The following is a 21,826-nucleotide window of genomic DNA, read 5'->3' as shown; positions in this document are numbered from 1 at the left end:
GTGTGGTTGGTATTGAACTATGACGGACATTGGGGCTTCGTTTTCCTCATCTTTTTAGTAGGGTACTGGTCGAGAGGGCCCATTATCTGATGAAGATTTCTTGAATATTCCCTAAAAATAGTCAGTCAACATAAAGAAATATTTTTAGAGCATAACAGAGAGTGTGCTAGTTTGATTATTAAGCATTCGACGAATTTGGTATGAACTTGTACATAATTTATTAGAAGATTTAATAACTATTTCTTAATTTTTTTTAATTCTCCAACTTGGAAATATTTTTCTATATTTCTTAGTTCGATATTTGCTTTTTAATCTGCTGAAACCAAAAAGGTTGAATATACTTAAAAAAATGCCAAAAAAATTAATTGTTTTGACTATAATTTTGTGCCCGCATTTGTTAAGAGAATTATATTATATAACAATTTAATAGATTTCCCTTTAGCAAAACCAAAAAGTAGTGAAGTTAGTTAAAAAAATGTAACATTTACTTATTTGTATTGACTAGCATTTTTTCTATTTTATCTATAAGAATATCTATACAATAGTAATTTTACTTAATTATATATTTCTCTTCAATCACGTTTAAACCATAATGCAGAGAAAAATTTTGTCTATTTTATGTAATTGAAGTCTTAATTATATTGCTTCAGCTATAAAAAATTCATCATTATCATTACTGGCAGGAAAATAAGACATTTTTACATAAAAATAAAAAATATTAATTGATCTAAGTACTCGTCCGTTTGATTACATACAATTTATTAAATCCTAACAAAGATAAATTAACGCTTAGTGAAGTATTTACTCATTGATTCTTTGAAGATATTTCCTAGCAACCATTGGTGACTAAAGAAGCTGCAAGCAAATGTAAAATGTCAACTAAATCGTTCCCGACCACAAAAAAATACGTTTTAGAATATTTTTTAATAACTGCACTACTCTTAAGCAGTATGTATTATTTCTATTGACAATTACTTACTTTGAAGAACTGTATTATCTCATCTTTATTAAAAAAGCTTGCATCAACACTTGCAAGACAGACGGCAAACACTATTGCAAAAATGAGAAGTAATAATTGTACCTTCATTTTAACACAACAATTGTAACCTGATCGATTTGGGTGTTGTTCGGTGCTTTTATTCTCAAAGTTTATTATCGAAACAATTATCTCGGTCAAAACCTTGCCTTTGGCCTATTTGCTCAATATTAGTTTGTCTGTTTTATGTGTTTTTGCAAAGGTGCCGCGCATATTTCATGTTACTTTTATTATCAGGTTTCGCAGCATTTACTTGAAATGTTTAATTTGAAACACTTGTTTTAAAGCAAAGAAAACAAACTATTTACTTAGTTTTAATATGTTTTTAGAGTTATTATAGTTTTTGTGAGTTGACTCATATTGTCAACTGGGTTAAACGATTCGATGCTTTAAAACTGTCGGCAGCTGATTTGAAAGTTTAATTTTGATCTATATTTTGTAAAATTTTTATAATTTGAATTGATGCTTTTTACTAAATCTTTATGGCAGTATCAATTAAGACTTATTTTGATGTATTTTGATGTTACCGTGTTGGTAATTGGTAAAAGAATCCTATTTAGGTCATTTGATTTATATATCAATAGACTGTGGCAAAAATAAAAATGTACCTCATTTTGCTTGGGACAACGTTCCGGTTATATTTGAGCCACCTTCAGGGCTCTAAAGGGGAAAACAAAGTGATTTCATTTTTCAATACAGTAAAAATAATTTCATACTCTACAATAAAAGGTATTCATATAGCCAGTATTACATAAAAAACCAACATAAGAGTAAAATCAAATATGTATAAGGTACAAAAAAGAAAAAACAAAACTAATATTATTTAACAGTAATTATATACAGGAATACAAAAAAACATGGTTCTAGAGTGTCTATCAACTCTCAATATCTGTTATATAAATTACAGACCGCACATGCTTAGATATAGTGAAGAACTGAAAATGTTTTGAAATTTGCGAAAAAAGTAGTTAGTTCTGCAGAATTTAGAATACATATTTCGGATTCCAAGATCTCCCAAAATTTTCATATTGGTTAATTTTCTTATATATTCAGCTTCTTTTGAGATTAATCAGTTGCCAGATTACTGTATCACGATACACGTTAGGAGGACTTTTTGGATAGATACAGTTGACAATTCAAATAAAAAAAAAATAATAAAACGTTTATGTAGATGTAGTTGCTCATAACAATGTCTAATGGTTTTTACAATAGGAAAATTGTAAAAATTAATAATACAATGGTTGTTTTTATTTTTTAATTTTTTAAAAGAGCATTTAAACAATTTTATTAGGGCAGAAAGACTGATTCGGTCGGTAGCATTTTTCTGTAGGAAATAAAGAATATGTATATATATATATATACAGGGTGGCCATTTTCTGAATCTTTGTATGGGTAACTTCTACATTTTTAAAGATAGAGAATCCGTTAAATGGACAAAATTCCATTGCCTATTCATTACCGTTTTCAAAATTTAGGTACCCGACTTGGTTCTTAAAATATCGTGAAAAGGCAAGAAATCAACACTTTTTGAATTCATATAATTCGTAAACTGCTTAAATTAGAAAAAAAGTTAAACATGTCTTTGGTAGAACTTTTTGCGTTGAATTCAATAAACTAGCTCTCGTTGTCATAGTCAACTTGATTTACGAGATAAAAAATAAGCTTATCTTTTCTTAGATGGTAATCATAGTTGGCTGTGGGTCTTTTAAAATCCTTATTTTTTTCTGAATTAAAACCGCCGTAAAACTTCAAAAAAAGTTAAACAATGTGTGGTAGGCTATGGATACAAGAACTATATTATCACACAAAGCACAGGAGTGCTAGTTTATTGGATTCAAAGCAAAAAGTTGTACTAAGGGCAGTTTTAACTTTTTTTCTAAGTTAAGCAGTTTACATAATAAGTGATAATGAAAAAAGTGTTGATTTCTTGTCTTTTCAGGATATTTCAAGAACCAAGTCGGGTACCTACATTTTGAAAGCGGTGATGAATAGGCAATCGAATTCTGCCCAATTTTGCCCATTTAACGGATTCTCTATCTTTAAAAAAGTTACCCATACAAAGATTCAGAAAATGGCCACCCTGTATATATACAATTTTATTTTAGAATTTATAAAATTTAAACACCTTACATAGTAAGAGTAGTAATGACTACACGCATCGTCTGTTAAAATTTATATGCAATTAAATCATCTGATAGTATGGTAATTCACTTTTTCTTCAAGAGGCCAGCAAAACGGTGAAATACCGTGTATTTCAAAAGCTGGRATACTAATTAATAAYCTTGGCCAAAACGTTTATCAAAATATGTGCTAATTAACGACTTGGAACTATTTAAAGTTTTATTTGATAACCTTATTATACTAGTGAACCTAAAATTTTCGTTTCAATATGGAAATACAGTTATCAGCAAATTAGATAATAGATGCATACGCTTATCTTGGAGTTATTTTCAATTGTTTCTGTAATGAATAAACGTGCATAAAAGTGTTTCAGAAGTAATTTAATTTAAAAAAATATCTGTTTAACACTAATGTTCTAGATATGATACAAAATGTACACAAATTAACTGAAGCGTTGTTAAAACAACGTCGTTTCAGATTATAGTAAATATATTGTGGTACAATAAATTGTAGTAAAAATATTTACTACAATTAGTAACTTTTACTGGCCAATAATAAAGCCACTAAACTTATTACTTTTTCAAATTGGGCTTGACAGATTTGATAGTTTACTTCACGTGTTTCTATTATTCAAATCGTGTTTATTAATTGATCATTTTGTATAACACAAATATGCAATTTATAAGATGAAAAAGTCTACTGAAAGTTAGAAATACACAATGCGATAAAAATGCTGCTCTTTCTTGAACGATGTTTCCAAACATTTCAGAACTAAAATTGTCCATAATGCATAATTTTAGATCACATTCCTTTGGGTGCACGCAATTAAAAGTTGCGGGATTTATTCGCTAGTTTCCATAGACTATCGTGAACTATTAAACATTGTACTTCCATTAAGTTCAAAAAGAAGTTAGGTGATATTGTCTCTCTAATTATTATCTATGATTTCCTTTTGGTTTTATTTTTTTACCCCTTTATGTTTCTTTAAAACAATATAGTTCCAGTAAAGAAAAGCAAGTTGCTTTGATGAATGCATTTTATTCATTTATTTCTATATTAAGTTTTTGATAATAACAAAGATTTCTAAGGCTATTGTAATTTTAGAAATGTGTTCAATAAAATAATGCTAATAACTGAAATACAATTAATAATACTGAGTAAATCATAAATTCTCCCAACTAGTAAGGAATTGCTGATTAGATGTTACATGATTAAATGTAGCAAATACACTTTTTATAAAATTTTATCTTCCGGGCAACAGGCCAGCCTGAGCAGCTACTCCGGTATATCCAGCTACAACGTCCAAGTTTTCACGTGCTCTGTCTCTAACTCTTCTCACACCCTTCTCCTAGATGAAAGAAAATCTGAATTATCATTTTGCAAACTTAAAACATAACTCCCACAAAAATGTTAATAATAATATGATTCTCAGCTTTTATTGGTGGGTACACATGTATTACCACCACCCACGATTGACCATACTTAAAAACTTTTCTATTTAATATTAAACTGAGATGAACTGGCAGAAATAAATTATTTAGTAAAAATGACATATGTTTTGCCTAAAGATAAAATTGTTGTCTAAAATATGTTTACAACTTACGGCTTTCTTGAGTTGTTTTTTAATCCATCCTGCTTCCGTTGTACCAAAGACAGCACTCAGCGCAACGATAACTAACAGAAAAATTGTGAAAAATTTCATTTTGTTTTATCTGACTTCACTGTTATAGATTTAAAGTCTTGTGAATGTATGATTAAACATCACGAAATTTATGCTTATATAGGAATAAATTTCCTGATAAAATTGTACCCACACTTTGTCTTCCACAAAGAGGTTGTGAAATGGGAAGTACCGTGTTGATTCATGTGAGCGAGCGCATTGGTTAATGCGAATCGCAGTCGTTTAATCAGTTAATTATTGGTAATTAGCAGCTTAAATAGGTTTAGATATTAATGAATTAATAACATTAATTTATTTTCGATAATATGTAATTCTTGTTAATTTTTTTAGACGAGGTGTAAAGATGTTGTCACCACAAACTCATATGCTACTAAAATCTATTTAATATTAGATAATAGTTAAATTTTCATTAGAATGTAATAAAGAAACTAACAGTACTGTATTCTAGGAGAAGATTATCTTAGAGCAAAGTGTTGAGTTTTCCTATGCAATATTTTTACCTAATTAAATAATTGATTCCTCAAACTCCGTAAAAAATATTCTGTTTTTACAAGGAGAAAGTAGTGTTCCTAAAAATCGATTTTAATGCTGATTAACTGAGTTTACTACTACTTTTCAACTCCTCAATTTTAATTAAGGAAATATCAACTATAAATAATCAATTTTTTATCAAATACTTCGATAAATTTAGTAAAACGTAATATTTTGAGGCAATGAAAATTCGTTTTCAGTTGATTTAATGTTATTCGTTCTGTGTGTCGATTATTGCATTATATGCTTTAAGGATTTAGGAATATCTAATTTTACAATCGTTGTAATTAATTATTACTATATTATATTATTATTACATAATTATTTAACAATAGCAGTGAGTTTTGGCGCAAATACTGCTTATCCGAAAACGCATAGTTTTGGTAATAACAATGATAAATGTCCAGCTAAAATCGTAAGCAAAAATATCTTTACTTGATGAGCAAAGAAGCGTTGAAATACAAATCAAGATAATTATTTTCCTGTAGTTAGGAACTTTGGTTTTATTTGGACTGTGTAAAATTTGGGTACACTATAAAACTTCCTAAATTTACAAAAATAGTTTAAATTAATTAATAAAAATGTAATTGTTTATGAGTCACCCTGTATATCTAAAAATACTTTGTATAAAAAAATTGATTTTTTTGAGGAGAAATATTTGATTGTCATCTATGTTAGTTTCTACTTTTTTTTCTAAACACTTATCCGTCTTTAGTTTGCTTTTAAAATAATTATTGCGTTGTCTAATCTAATCTAAATGTATAATTTAGCTGTATGTGAAGCAGATTATTATATTAACTTTTTTAATCGATCTCAAACATTTATTTAACTCCTTTTAGTGGACATTAAAAAAACTTTTTGTTCTGCTTTAATTAAGCCCCCAATCCTATGCAACTAAACTCCATAATAATACACAATAACAGGGAAACCTGTTAGACGGAGAATTAATTAAAGTTACAACAAAGAAAAATGCAGACGTTCTGAACAGAACGAGCGCAACAATTTCTTATTAAAATAACAAATATTTACATTCATAAGTGAATGCTGTGTAAGTATGCAGTTCCTTGACGTCATTTATTGTGTTCCATTGCATCTATCATTACAAATCTGATAATCGATTAAAAAATGTTTCCTTGTCAATGGAAATTACATTAAACCAGGTATTTATGCGGAGCGGTATTTACACTTCCAGTACTTTGTTTGCTCATTCATAACATTTCAACATCGATCCTTTATATTGTATTATTAGTTGGACGCTAATTTCCAGGAAGAGATTAATGAAATTCCCAGCACTATTACTTGAATATTGGAATTGTTTCTAAATAGGCATATTTTCAATAAATTACTTGTGTGGAGTTATTCCTTAGTCGTTTTGAAATGAAATGCAGCTGTAATACTAAAATTCGACTTTATTATTGATAGTTATTTTTTGTTTTCTGTAGGTAATAAATTTCGTTACCATTCTGATTACTAAAATAAATCTTGCGTACTTATACATGAATAAATTTGTCTATGAAAATTATTTTACCTTATGCCAACCAGCTTTAATAAAATAAWATAAAACAGTTTTTGSTCGTCGCATTTTTGTTCGTTGCAAGTAAAAGATTTTGCTATTTGCAAAAGTTATCATTCTAGGAATAAGGGTTTTTCAGAATAGGAGTATTAAGCTTAGAATATGTTTGAATGGAACATTTACTGTAACCCGGTAAACGTGCTTAAACGTGATTTTTTTAATCTAAACTGCTCAACAAAATCAACGTTGCACTGACAAATGCGGATCAACATTGGAACTGGATAAATTCTAAATGGTGTGAGCGATTCTACTTATATTTAAAGCGTTATTCAGATTAATTCCTTTTCGGTTAAACATTCGATTCAAGCAGAAATCAAACGGCTTGAAATAATCACAATTTATCCAGTTCCAAAATTACGACCAATTTGAATATAGTATAACGTTCATTTTGTTGAATGTTTTAATTTAAAAGTCATATTGGGATTTTATTTAGTTTTACATTATATTATTTATACAACAGTGTTAAGTTATACTAAAACTGTTACTACGAGCTTGGAAATATTGAGATTATTTACTTTCTGCTTGTAATTATCTGAAATAATCGAAAAAATAAATCGATTAAATTGACATTTAATTTTTAATGAATTAAGCCAGTTGAATTTGACAAATTAATATTAGTTAAAAAATACGAGGACATAAACTTTTTGTTGCTGAAAAACCATTTATTACACTTTTCGCCTAATAAATATTTACTAACAATTGTAGTGATTTGAACTCGGCTCTCGGCTCCTCCGGCCATACATGAAAACATTTCTTATCTGCATTAAACCAAGCTGCTAATTAACAATGACCGATAAAGAGTTGGCACGATGCGTCTCATGATTCATTGAGTGCACGTCACGGTATTTTACCAGTTCATGTGCCTCTTATGGAAGAAGTAAAGTACCATGTTATCAGACGGCTTGTTCGTATATAAATACTGCAGGCGATCTTTCGCTCAATCAAATCCGCAAGACTTTTAAACGCCTAACAGTAATTTTACGTGAATATTTTTCAAAATGAAGTTTTTCACGATATTTCTGCTAGTTTTGGTTGCGCTTAGTGCTATCTTTGATGCGACAGAAGCAGGATGGATAAAGAAACACCTGAAAAAAGTGGTAAGTGTGAAGTTGGATATATAATTTATTGAATTAATTGTCTATCAATATTATTGTTGGTGGTAATATATAATAATAATTTTTGAAAATTGGTTGTTGGAAAAACCATATGCCATTCTTAGGCCAAGCACTTCAGTAAACGTGTGAAAAACTGACAATGAAAACCTTTGGTCAGTTTCACATAAAGTTTTGTTCTATGTGTCCTTTTGGTGAAACATTCATCTACATATATTTGTCACCACAATTTTTTTGTCGCAATATAATTATGTGTATATATAGATATTGTTTAGTTCTTAGTGTGCAAGATCATGATTGAAGTTTTTGTTTCTAGGAAAAAGGTGTACGAAGAGTTAGAGATCGAGCACGCGAGAACTTGGACGTCGTTGCTGGATACACCGGAGTGGCTGCTCAAGCTGGCGTGTTGCCTGGAAGATAATTTCAATGATCAATTGTTATATATTCAGTATTATAATTATGTTAGTTCCTTCAGATTAAAGCAGTTTTAAATAACGTAAATTCTTTTATTTAATTCAAGTGCCTTCCAATGTAGAGCCGTGCAGCATGAACATTTAAACTGTCGATAGAACATAAATGTTGCAAAAGTTAACAAGTGTACATGATTTTAAAGATGAAGAATAATGAGTTATTAAATATTTGTTTAATACAATTCGGGACACTCACTGCAACAGTTTTATTCATGTCCACAAACAATTTATCATTTCTTTTGGTATAATTATACCCATCGACGGGTTTGCGACGTTTAAGATAGTACTGTTCTCACTTATGAGAATGCTACTTTGCCTTAATTTCAGAACTTACGAACAATTTAGTACTTTGAATAACTAAAATCAGTAACAACAAAAAACTAAAACAATAAAACAATTTGTTTAAAATGTCCAGCTAAATTTGGATATCATCACCATCATATTAATAAGAATCTGTCTCATTCGCAGTCACATCCCTTGAGATAACTAATAATCTGCACGCAGGATAGCATTGTGTACTAAAACTATCAATTTTCTCATAGACGGAAGCTTTTTTGTTACTTGCTTGGAAAATATTAATATTTAAAGTCGATAAGACTAAAACAATGCAGTTGTTTTTCACATACCCAGTTACTTCAAACGTGTCAGTTCAAAGCAAATCCCTGCAACGCTTTTAAGTTTTTTTCCATAACTACGTTATTTTTTGCTGTTGCATCTCGAAACAAAAAATGGACTTAGTAGTTCCCACAGAGTTTTGAACTATGAACTTTTCATGTTCATGTAATCAAACTTTATCATTGTCAATTACACCTACAAGAATCAATTTGCTTGTAGTAAAGAGCTCTTTAGTGCAAGGACAGAAAAAGTTGATAGTTTTGCTCTGTTTAGTCTCCCGAAAAATGTAAACTTTAAGAATATTTACTTTACAAAAAAAAAATTTTTCGTTGTTTAGAAATTAAACAACGACAATTTAAAACCTGACCGGACATCTCGACAAAATATAATTCAACCTGCGTCCAGTTTTCGTGTTTGCCTAAAAGTTTTAAAACGCATGTAAAACTTTTCAAGGATTTTTGATTCAAATTTATGATTATATTATATTCTGATACGAATTTGCTAATAAGAACTATGCAGTTTTTTTTATTTATTTCAGTTTATATTATTAAACAATTTAAAAATTCAATTAATTTGAGTTATATTTTAAATTGCAAATCTGCTGCTGTTTTTGATGGAATTAGCCCGTCTGATTTAATTTGTAGACAAAAATTGTCCAAAAATATATTAATTTACTCAGTGCGCAATATTTGACTCACATTTGTCTAGGTACAGATACTTTTTGCGCAATAGAAAATATTGCAAAATACTTATGACAGAGTATATTTTCCTATCATATCTTCTTGTTAATACACAGATTTTCTAATATGAAAGCTACAGAACCTATAGAAGTGTTTCTATCCGGTACTCTTCGGGCTAGAAATCGTTCCGCGTAAGCCCTTTTTGTACTTACATTATCGTACTGTTTGAGTAAGTGCAAGAATACTTTCCGTAAATAATTTTAGGAACCAAAACTAAACACAATTGCGGAAGCCAAGTGAATCGCAATGCGGTTGCTGATTGTTCAGTACATTCGTATACAATAAAAATATTTTTTGAACCTCGGAAACAGTTCTGTTTATCGATATTTTTTTTAACGTCTCCTGTACATATCCGAGGGCATGCCCACATGTTCTGTGACACCCTGTAAAAGTGGAAGATTATATTTATCTATTTTCTGCAAATAAACTATACAAGCAAACTGTTTGGCCCAAATTTTGAAACCGAGAAAATTAAACAGACATTTTTAACTTTAAAATATTAAAAAACAATTTGTTAAATAAAATTGATTTGTTAAAATGCAGCATAAACATCAACGTTTGAGAGCAGTAAATCATTCTAAAAAGTTCACTTCGTTAATTTATCTAAGTCGGTATTAACAAATTAACATTGACCGATAAAGAGTGGGCTCGTCTAATTATGATTCAGTAGTGGCCGATGAGATGAGGGTCACGGTACTTCACCATGTTGTGCGCGTCTTGTGGAAGAAGTAAAGTACCACGTTATCAGACGACTTGTTCGTATATAAACATTGCAGATGCGATTTGCCTCTTCATTCGCATCTTCAAGACGTTTAAGCGCATAACAGTCATTTATCAGACATAATCCAAGAAATACAAAATGAAAATTTTTACGATATTCTTGCTATTTTTAATTGCATTTAGCGCTCTGTTTGGTGCTACAGAGGCAGGCTGGCTCAAAAAACAACTAAAGAAAGTGGTAAGTGTTTAGTGGGATACATATTTAAATGCATTCATCACTGCCAATTTAATTAAATTAAATTTTGAGCAGATTTATTTGTAAATAATATTCTTATTAATGTTAGAAAAAGAGTGATTTAAATTGAGCATCATTCGGATTCGTCTTGCTTCAGTAATGCGGTATAGTCAATATTTTCAACATTTATCGAACAAGAAACTTAATGTAGATGGGATTTTAACTTCAATTTATTAGTTAACAATAATTGTTTATTGTCATTGTAAATTCTAATTCAATTGGAACGTTAGCTGATTTGAAGACAAAAGGTTTCTTATCATGTAAACATTTATAATCATCTACTTAAATCGACAATAATACAAAATTTCTAAAGGCATTTCAACATTTATCCTACTACACCGATCGTTTTTAAAAAAGGATCGTTAGGTTTGGTATTAAGACTCATCTGAAACAGTTGCTAGTAAAAATCTAATTTGAATTTGAATGAACCTTGTTAATATTTACTTTGATAATGAATATTTTATCGGTAATGTTGGCTGGACCAAATTGTATTTTTAGCTGTTTTTATTCTTGTATTTGGAATGATCATATCATCAATGTATTTCCTTGATCTAGGAGAAAGGTGTAAGGAGAGTTAGAGACAGAGCTCGAGAAAATTTAGACGTTGTTGCTGGATATACTGGAGTGGCTGCCCAAGCTGGTTTATTACCTGGAAGATAATATAAATAGTGATTTATGATTATTTGTTATTTATTCAGTATTACAATTCTGTTCATTGCTTCACATTAAAGCAAAATTTGTCAGATAAATTTGATGTATTAATATATTCACCTTTATATACACAGAATGGGCCACTTTTTTCACCAGGACTTAACTAAATTAATTTTGAAGGTTGAAAGTTGATATAAAAAATCAATTATTATTTTGTTGCATACAAATCGCTCAATCTTTTCGTATTCATAATAACTACTGGTTCTTCCAAAATGGTTTGTGATCTGGTGCATTTAACTTGTATATTGATTTCCTCTTTGAAATGTTCAGCGTGTCTCGATTTCATTAATTTTCTAGAAAATCTGTAATATATGAAATTACAAATTTGCACTGAAATAAAGTTGATATTTGCTAAATCGGCAACATTCAGACGTCTAAGTATATTAGCATGTTACAATCATTATCGACAAGGACTGGTTTGAAGTGGGGTCGATATGCGGGGGACCGTTCAGTTTAATATGCTCCGTATATCATATTTAGGGCACTCTGCTAAGTCCGTTATCTCCCAGTAATAGTCTTCGAAAATCCCTCTCGAGAAAGATATTATTGGGATCTCCATATGGCTTAAAGTATGCACGGAAATGACATAAAAGTGAGTTACTACATGATCGAATTGCCCGGATCTAGTAAAATGCTATGTGGAAATGGCATTCGACATGAGTGGAAGTTTTCCAAGTCCCCAAAAAAATAATTTTATATTGTGATATTTGGAGTTTTCGGCTGTCGCGTATCGAGTAATCTCGCAGATCCGATCTGAAGAACGAGTATAATTTAATATTCAAACTGCATTGGTCACTGGAAGAATACATATAAAACGCAGCTGAATGGTATATGGTACTTTTACTCACCCTGAAGTGAGAGGTCCAAATGTTGTTTTCTAAAACTCTTCATCAGGCACCACCAGCGCAGGAGTCGAGCCTTAAACAGAAAGAGGTTGTTTTAAACCGTCTGAAATCTGAAACAGGAAGAAGATTGAGAGATTAACTTTGCTAGTTTTCACAAAATAATTATTGCTGTCTCAGTAATAATTCATGTTGAAGAAAATAGTGGTTTATGGTTATGGGTGTGTCAATAACAAAGCTGAAATTGAATCATTTATAAAAAATATTTTCTCAAACTCGGGCATTTTGAAAAAACCTTTTATTTTATTCGCTTTGCCTTCAGTATGTACTATATGCTTTCCTTTTATCCATATTTTTGGTGCGTTAAAAAATTTTCAGCAAGAACCCTACTAGTTGAAAACTAGTTATGAAAGCTCCATCTCCTCAATGTCCCCTCGCGTAGCAAAAAATAAATCTTCCAGATTTAGAATAGCAAAATTCTTTCTTATTACCTTTGGTTTACGCCCCACTTTTTTCAAAACACAATAACTCTATGGGACGAAAAACCTCGTAAACATATAGGGTCTTGGTGTGTTGACCTCGATAAGGGGATTATTATGAAAATTGGAAAGTATATAGATTTAACCAAGTTGATCCTATGCAAAATAGCGACGTCTAGATGTCGCCAGAGGCGGAATTTTCTGAGGGATTTTCTGCAAAGTTATGTAGTTAGGCGGGAAAGCATTGAAAATTGCCGATTATAGGGAGCTAAGCAGCATATAAATATGTTAAGGCTCGCATCGAATCGGCTTTACGGATTTTCGATGTTTATAACGAGTTTGCGGTAGTTCGGAAAAGTTTTAAATTAATCTCGAAGTCAGCGGAATTTGAGCATAAGGGTTATTAACTTTGCGTCTCTAGAGCCTAATTAAGTGAAGTACAGTTTGAATATTTCAAATTCATATTAATTAATGCAAAGCTCAAAAATTCACTTTTTGCCGATTATTTTCTGTTTTCTCTATTTTCCGACAGCTTTCTATATTTTGAGTATTTTTTAGTTTTTAATTAATTCATTTGGTATTGGAAACCAGTTATGCATAGAAAAATGTCTGTTACAATTTACTCTCCAAGGCAGTGAGAGGAAGCTGTGAATTATGTTTTTAAATCACGCCAGCTTTTGCAAAAAACTTGTTGATAACTAGTAACATTCAGGTGATTCTTCCGGGATTCTCAACTCACTAATTGACACACAAATTGGTTGCCTTTTTGCTTGTTTCTATCAAACTGAATACGCGCAGTTCGAAATCAGCAAAGAGTTAAGTGGAGGCCGCTTTTACCTCGACAAATTGACAAGTTTATGCAAGTTTTGCCGGTTCTTATTTGTAGTGTTTAACCGTATTTCTTACTAGCTTGTGAAAAGACCATTAAATTACTCTGTTCAAAGTGTTGTACTACTTATTCTTCAATTATAAAAATAACATTTTCAAATGTGTCTTAAATTAACAGCCTACTATAGAGAGCCGCATTTATTTCCATATAACGTCTCTTAATTAGTCTGTTGCTGAAGCTGGTGGAAGAATGCGTAATAGTTCTATGGGTCGTTCAATTTTGACCACAAAATTGTTGTTGTTTTTAAAGATTTATTTTACTCTCTCTTAAAATTGTATACTTGAAGTTTGCGATTATTTCTGCCGAACTGAGATATTTGTTTTGATTTCGATGACAAACAGAAATTTTGAACTGTTTTTTTTAAATATCTTGATATATCAAATATAATAATAAGGGGAGACTACTGGCTCAGTGGAAGGGAAAAATGGTTCGCTGTTTGGTAGCTCTATCTTCGATTCTGATCTGCAAGAACATATTTCATTTCAATTATCGCAATTTTTTATATCAATATTTTATTTGTGGTGTTATTTTAGCACCAGATACAATTTTATAGGAACTGAACTAGCTATCTGAATTTATTAGAAAATTGAACAAACGCTACTGATTCATTGATCAAAATAAAATTAATTTACGAATCTCAGACACATCAATCAAAGAATGGAAGTTGCATGATCACTTTTCAACAAGACCTGGGAAATAATTCTCTTAATAGATCCTAAGATTTTTGTTATACTTTTCTTTTGGTAGTGATTAGCATTCCAGACCCCTCCAGCAATAAAATTGTGCTTTTTATTGAAAATTGATTTGACCACACCAAAATACGTGATCTCTTGACCGAGCAGGCCGGTATATCAGCTTGCCAGTTCCGCTTGGCTTCTGGAAGGAGAAGAGCTTCAGTTTCCAAAATTAATTATCCAATTATTGAGAAGACGTGAGCAGGGGACACACTTGTTCTGCTCCGGCGATTTTATCTAGGGACCAAATTTGTCACTGATGCGATATTAATTTTCGGGAAAACCGAATTACAGTCCTCGTCTCGTATCTTGCCTGTCTTTATGCCCCATGATTTCTAATTGCGAAACATTTATGTTTACTTCAGGAAATATCGAGAAGTTGGGAGTTTGACTTTGTGCGGAATATGCCCGTTAAATGTCTCTTTGTCAGTTCGAATCTTGGGAGGTGCGCTTGATTACATTTATTCGTATCTAGTAAGAACATTAGTATAATCGCATTAGCAACTGCATTACTACGTTTATCATGATCCACAGTTGAATGTCCGTATCTTGATCAAATTTTTCTCATATATTTCTTTGTTGGTTTATCAGCTGTAAAACCCGGTTTCGTCGGTAGCCCAAAAATATTTTTTTGCGTATGTATGCTAAGCAGGTAGTGACTTCAATCAGAAAACATATATTTTCGAGGACCATTGTAAATGTTAGTAAGTTTGTGTGCAATAGATGCAGTAAAACTCAACTGATGGAACTGAAAATCGTGAAAAATGCAACTTACAAACTTAACAAACAGGAGTCCCAGGCGCTGTGTAATAGCACTTTAAACCTAGACCTGAAATTGATAATTTGTAGGTTTATTCACATTGCTTTTATATAGGTATAAAATATAGCACGCTAGATTGCAACTTCAATCTGATTCATTGGAAAATTATATACTTGTAAATGTAAGGGAAGCTCTTTTGCAACTAAAATATTTGAAATTTCTCGACCAATTGTCGATATTGATCGCCGTTAGATGTCTTTATTTAATGTCTAAAATTATTCAATGTTCTTTATTGCAATTCTATATTTTATACCTATATAAAAGCAATGTGAATAAACCTACAAATTATCAATTTCAGGTCTAGGTTTAAAGTGCTATTACACAGCTCCTGGGACTCCTGTTTGTTAAGTTTGCTAGTCAGTGCTTAAAACTCAATTATCTTGGCCGATCGATTATAAATCGGTTGTCTTTTAGGTTGATTTGCCTCCTAATCCCATTGTTAAGTATCTCAATCTGTTTGCAATGATCATCGTAAAATCTTCGACATAAAAGCAAATAACATGCTCTGCAGGATTGATCTTTTCGCTGGCCCAGATAATCGAATATTTTTCTCATCTTTTGCTCTGTCAAAATATTGTCCCAATTTCCTTTAAAATCCGTTTTCGCGGTAATCTCGGAGTCTTAGGAAAGCATTTTCCCAACCTAATAAGTGGATTATAGTCACACATGGTCTTGCTCGAAATCCCCGGAACGTATCGCAGAAATAATATTGGTGCAGCTATCTGGTCGACAATCCCGGTGAATAAAAATTTCGAACGTGCCCTTTGGCAAAATACTAGGGATTAAGGCGTGTTTCGACTGTGAAAACAAATTACGTTGCAGAAACCACGTATCTCTGATTACCTTGGACTCCTTTATTTGCGACCTTTTGCACGAGCGGGAAGATCGGGCCTCTAATATGATCCAGGCAATTAAGTGACTATCAGTGGGACATTTTTAACTCATTTATCGATTTTTCATTCCAAAAGACAATATAAGCTCAATTGGCACATAATTATACAAGGGCAAAATGTTTTCAACATAGTAATTTATTACGTATTAGTTATCTTTCCATCATTTTTTCATGTYCTTCACTTTTTCTTTTATATTTTTATATTTATAYGTGACCTTCCAAATGATATAGAACACATTTCAGCTAATATTAATAGTTGTCTGATCAGTTTTATGATTCTTGTTTAGCTTTAGTCCACTTTTGCTWTTAATTTTCCGATGATTTTACCAAAAGAACACTWTTAGAGGTTCAGATTTCAACGTATTTTAATCACTTCTTTTAAGTATATAATTATGTAATGTAAGCTATCTTTTGTAGCTACATAAAAGCAAGAAAAGTTGATATTTTGTAACGTTTATGTGATATATGTATAATAAAGCAAATGAGCAGCTGTTGGCATCAGATACTTTGAGAAAAACCTTTGGTTGCCTACAATGAAACAAATTGTACTTAAACATTTAAAGAGCCTCTTTACGGAGCTTGTTAGGGCGCAGTTGAAGATGATAGGTCTTCAACGTCAAATACGAGTTGGAGTGAAAAATGAAGATTTAACTAAAGAAAACAGACTTTCTTACTTTACTTCAGCTTGTATTGAACACAGTGAACATGTGGGCTTGATTTACTGAGAGTGAATTTATTTATTTAATCCAAAAAATGATTTTCCTAATAATAATTAAATATAGAATTTCACCGTTTGAAGACGAAAACGTTTCAACGTACCTCCGTTAAGGAGATAATGAAATAAAAAGCTGATTAATGCCGAACCTGTAAAACATTTTGCTCTCCAACAATTGACTGATGATGCGAACAAAGAAGCGAATGGAACAACTTATGCAAAAACTGTACGAAACTTCTGTCTTACGGAAGTTCATGGGTAAAGAAGATGGAATTAAGGTTGTGGCCAATCAATTCATGCTAATAACATATACAATATTTTTATAAAGTGTGTCAATTTTGCAAAAATGGGATCATTCTAAATCATACAAACCTGTTTTACTGAGACCTGTTTTTAAAGAATTGTCTTCAGAAAGAATAAAAAAGCATATTTACTTTAACTGTAGCAAGCGAGTTTCATATTGTGTTTGGCTGTATTTTTGAATGAAGTTGTTGTGTTTGACTGGAAATCGTCAACAAATGCTCCTTTTGCCAGTGGATTTTATTTGACGCAACTGAGCAACTGAAAAATCTGAGAGTCAATTAAAATTTGGTCAAGAAGCAAATCTTAAAGTTTTCTCTTTTTAATTGAATACTTTTTCATAAACCAAGTGCAATTTTATAAACATTTTTAAGTTAATGAACTCGGAACCAATTCTCAAAAATTGTTTATCGTATATTTTTCGTTGAGTTTTACCATTGAAAATTTTATCCTGCAAAACCGCTCTTACGTTTTCCAGTTATCGCCTAAATGTTTGGGCAAACATAGTATCCAATTAGATAGCAAAAGCTACGACATTATCTCTTATATCTGGTAGATTCCTTTTGCCTTTTAATTAATTGCTATAAATTTATGTCGAGCGTAAAACGAAGCCAAGACGGCTAATTTAATAATTCTCAGACAAAAATCATGAAGCGTTAACGGATCCGATGATTCCGTACCATGTCGAGCGGAAACTGCGACAAATAAAAATATAAATCCAGTTAATTCGAATCTGACAAGGGTAAATAACGACGAAAGTTCAACCCTTTTCATTGCTTTAATTTACGAGTCATTTAAAGAGTCCTGTTGTGCAAATGGACCATCCGATGAGCGATGTTTCACGCTCAGAAATCTTCAAGGCAACTCCAAATAACAATTCTGTGCAGGATATTATATACATCTCGGAATTCCGGTCGTTAAGATTTTTTGTGTGCTCTTGACCCAATAATTTAGGTCTGGAGCAGTGGCATTCCCTATATCCATAAATTCTTGTGTCAGCCCCGCCTGCAGGGTTATTCGAATTTTGATTCGGGGAGGAAAAAAATGTTTTCATTGTCCTGGAACGATTTTATTGTCAGCGTAGATGGACGATTATCGTTCCTATAATTGCAATAAAAATGCATTTATTCGTCTATTACGTGAAATTTATTGAATCGTAAACTATATATGAAATTTTTATTGAAATCATTATCATTATCAACAGATAAGTTGCAGATTATTATTTGTACTATTTCGCAAGCTTTGAAAATGATCTACTTGTTTTCCAATTAAATCAAGATGCCACATCAGACACAAAAATATGGCTCTTTAATAATACCAGATTTTCTAGTATTATCTTGATTAAGTAGATAATATTTTTAGCACAAACCCATTTACTTGCACATTGAAGTTTGGCTAAAATGCCAAACTTCTGCCTTCACAAGCAAGAGTGTTAAAATCCGAATTGTTTTGAGTGTTTCAACTAGCCAACATGAGTGGCTATCAACTACATTTAGCTATAAAGGCAAAATCTGTTTTATTTTATCAATAGAATACAAATGGCCTGTTTCAGAAGGTAAGCGTCTAAAATAAAAAAGTTGCCATTTTATTCTTGTTTGAAGTAAAACATCGACAAACCGTTAACATATTCAGAGTACAGCAAACCTATGTGAATTTCAATTTCATATGGCTGGCAGAAAACTCCCTTAAATGTTGTGGTCTAATGATGATGATGATGATGATGAGTAATTCGTTGCAACACATATAGTGGTCCTGACGTGATGATCGGAATATGAATTGGCTTAAAAACAATAGAAACCCTTATTTTATTGCTCAATTTTCTAGTTTATTTTATAAACTAATTTAAATTCCACTCCATTCGCTTCTATCTATTTCATCTTGTTAAATGGCGCAAAAAACTCAAACTTTCCCATGATTAAAATTACCCGTGAATTAAAGAAAATTCGTGTCAAGTACTAGCTTGAAGAATACTTTTTAAATTTCTTTCACTTTTTTATCGTTAAGTTTTAAAGAGATGATAAGCAGTTAAACAACACTAAAATACAAAATTATTGTTTTTTAGCTTCCAAAATGGAGAATTAATATCGTTCTAAGTTGTAATAAGAACTAAAAATTTATGTGAACTGAAATTTCTCAAAACAATGTTTTCTTTCTATTTTAATGCAAATTTAATTTAATTTTTAATGTTAACTTTGTTGATTTCCATATAAATTCTGATTTATTTGCCTGACTGCGTGTACTTGTTATGAAATTCCTATCTTTCCTGGGTCTCAGTCAAAGTGTGAAGTAAACATTTTTTGAAACATCGTTTATTTCATTATGTTTCGGCGAGACAACAGCGCCATCATCAGTTTTAAAATTTACACAAACTATAAACACCAATTTACAATTAAAACATGTTGTATAAAAATTATAATTTACAAAGTGTTAAAACATTCATCAGTTTTTGAAGGGAACAAATTCTTCCTTTTAGGAGAGCAAAACACCGGGAAAACTTACCTCATGATTGGTAAAAATCAACGTCCTTTTATGTGTTTGCCTTCTTGAAAACCTTGAGTTTGCCTGAATTATTTTCTACATTTGTGAGAGTGGTATGCATGTTATTGAGGTAAGCAGAAATAGTTTTAATTTTTCACTAATGCACCGGGTGTTCCATACTTATGGCTTTATTAAGGTTTGGTAAATGTTGCTAAGGTTGTCGGTATCTGATCTGAAATTTACTGCTTTTGCATGTTTCTTTATTTGAATAATTTCTTGAATTCTTCTTTTATGATAATTTGTTTCCCTAATTAATATATCTGCATTGTCAAAATCAAAATTATGTAACATTTGGTGTGCATGTTATGTTAATGTTGATTTATGTTCACTAGTATTTCTCAGCCTGTAATTATGTTCGTATTATTTTCGTGTGTATTATTTCCATATAAAGCAACATGAATTTTGAGTGCGATAAAACATATTAATGTAAATAATTTCTCATTTATTTTTTTATTGATTGAGTCACTTAAAGGTGATTAAAATTTCAACAAAATTCCTTACATTTGTCTCCAAAATAGATATTCTTATAGAAGGTCTTTTAGGTCCTTCAATACTTTAGAACGCACTTTTCTGTACATCCATTTTCAGCGCTAGCGATTTTATAAAGATTTAAGCACCTACTTACTTCAATCTAAAGTGAATTTGTCTACTCGTTACCTGTTGTTATTATTATTTCGTTCTCTTATTTACTGGAGCGGAAAACTGCCCAAGTAATGGAAAACTGAACGGAGAATAAAGGATAAATCCGGAAAATTATCGCTAAGAAAATAATGAAATAATGTTGCTTGAGAGGGCAATCACCGAGCCCTATCTTGATTGAGTTAACAGTTCCGAGAAAAAGGAGATTGGATCTTTGCTTAACAGAATTACTGAAACATTTAATTCTGAAGACTTTGCCATTGGGGTATTTTATTTCCCCTAACTGGTCGAAGCTATGTCTATCTGTACCAGATTTCAGATTTATTTCTCCTTTCAGTATATTAAACCCATTGTAACCGTATGATGAACTTAACATTTATTCAAATATTTGATTTACAATTACATGAGCTACATTTACCATATCTTGCAGAAATGGATACAGTCCAGAGGTGGATCTCTTTAACGATGGGAAGAAAGTTTTGGACAGTCGTTTCTAAAATGCATGCATTTGAGACAATTGTTGATTTAATTTTCATACAAAATGAGATATTACCATTTTTCGCATCGATCGTTTCCATTTAATTTGCACTCTAGTTCCAGGTTTAGAATATGCGTAAGCAACAACGATCATCACACATATAATCATCAGAGCAATATAGGCACCTCTTTTAAAATTCTCCTCATATTCGGAATATAGATTATTTGTCGCAGAGTTTAAGTATTCTGATAATGTAATGGTTCGGGTAGTAATCAACAGGTTATTCTGGGTAGACGATGATGTGGACAATATTTCTATACTCTCGGCTTCTGCGGGTAGTTCAGTAAGATCTAGAATGTCAGTGTTGCGCTCCAGGCCTTCAATTTCCATTATACTTAAATTTGAACTCGATGAATGAATGATGCGATGAAGTTTTACATGATGAAATCGTTTTTGATGTTGTCATTTGCCAGCAAGTGTCAAGCTTTTGCCATCTTCATCTACGAGCTGCTTGCAAGTTTTATATATATGTTACCGGCAATCTACGAAATCCAGCAATGTGCAAAATGCCTAGGCATTCTGCAAACTGACCGACTCGCCAGGGATTTTGCAGAATCGCTACTACTTTGGGCAATCTGCACATTGACTGCGGTATTTTAGACAATCTGCAAAATGCCGTGCGCGCTAGTCAATCTGAGCGTTGGATATGTTTAATCTACACATTGACTAGGCAATGTGTATAAACCTGTTGCTACGAAACTTTGCAGGTTAGTTTTGCTTTTTAGCAATTTAGTACTTTAAATAACTAAATCCATAACAATAAAAAACTCAAGCAATTTCCTTAAATTTTCCAGCTAAATTTGGAACGATCATATTAATAAGAATGTGTTTCATT

The 21,826-nt window shown here is 31.3% G+C and overlaps 1 protein-coding gene and 1 long non-coding RNA gene across 2 annotated transcripts; both read right to left on the bottom strand.

The window, feature by feature from the left end:
• Nucleotides 1–57: 57 nt before the first annotated feature.
• On the bottom strand, nucleotides 58–4,846 carry LOC109540438. The gene is made up of 2 exons (XR_007282249.1): nucleotides 4,761–4,846; nucleotides 58–111 (listed from the first exon to the last, which is right to left on the bottom strand). It is a non-coding gene; the product is annotated as an uncharacterized LOC109540438 (long non-coding RNA).
• Nucleotides 4,847–20,806: 15,960 nt separating this feature from the next.
• Nucleotides 20,807–21,416, bottom strand: LOC109535965. The gene is made up of 2 exons (XM_048670045.1): nucleotides 21,007–21,416; nucleotides 20,807–20,946 (listed from the first exon to the last, which is right to left on the bottom strand). Exons 1-2 carry the CDS (start codon nucleotides 21,319–21,321, stop codon nucleotides 20,830–20,832), a joined length of 432 nt encoding a protein of 143 aa, XP_048526002.1. The 5' UTR covers nucleotides 21,322–21,416; the 3' UTR covers nucleotides 20,807–20,829.
• Nucleotides 21,417–21,826: the final 410 nt, after the last annotated feature.

Source organism: Dendroctonus ponderosae, unplaced genomic scaffold, assembly GCF_020466585.1.
Source record: "Dendroctonus ponderosae isolate FM_Combo_2020 unplaced genomic scaffold, Dpon_F_20191213v2 Dpon_F_20191213_1, whole genome shotgun sequence".
Taxonomy (NCBI): Eukaryota; Metazoa; Arthropoda; class Insecta; order Coleoptera; family Curculionidae; genus Dendroctonus; species Dendroctonus ponderosae.
The sequence above is the reverse complement of the archived record's forward strand: the minus strand, read 5'-3'. Positions and strand labels throughout refer to the sequence as shown.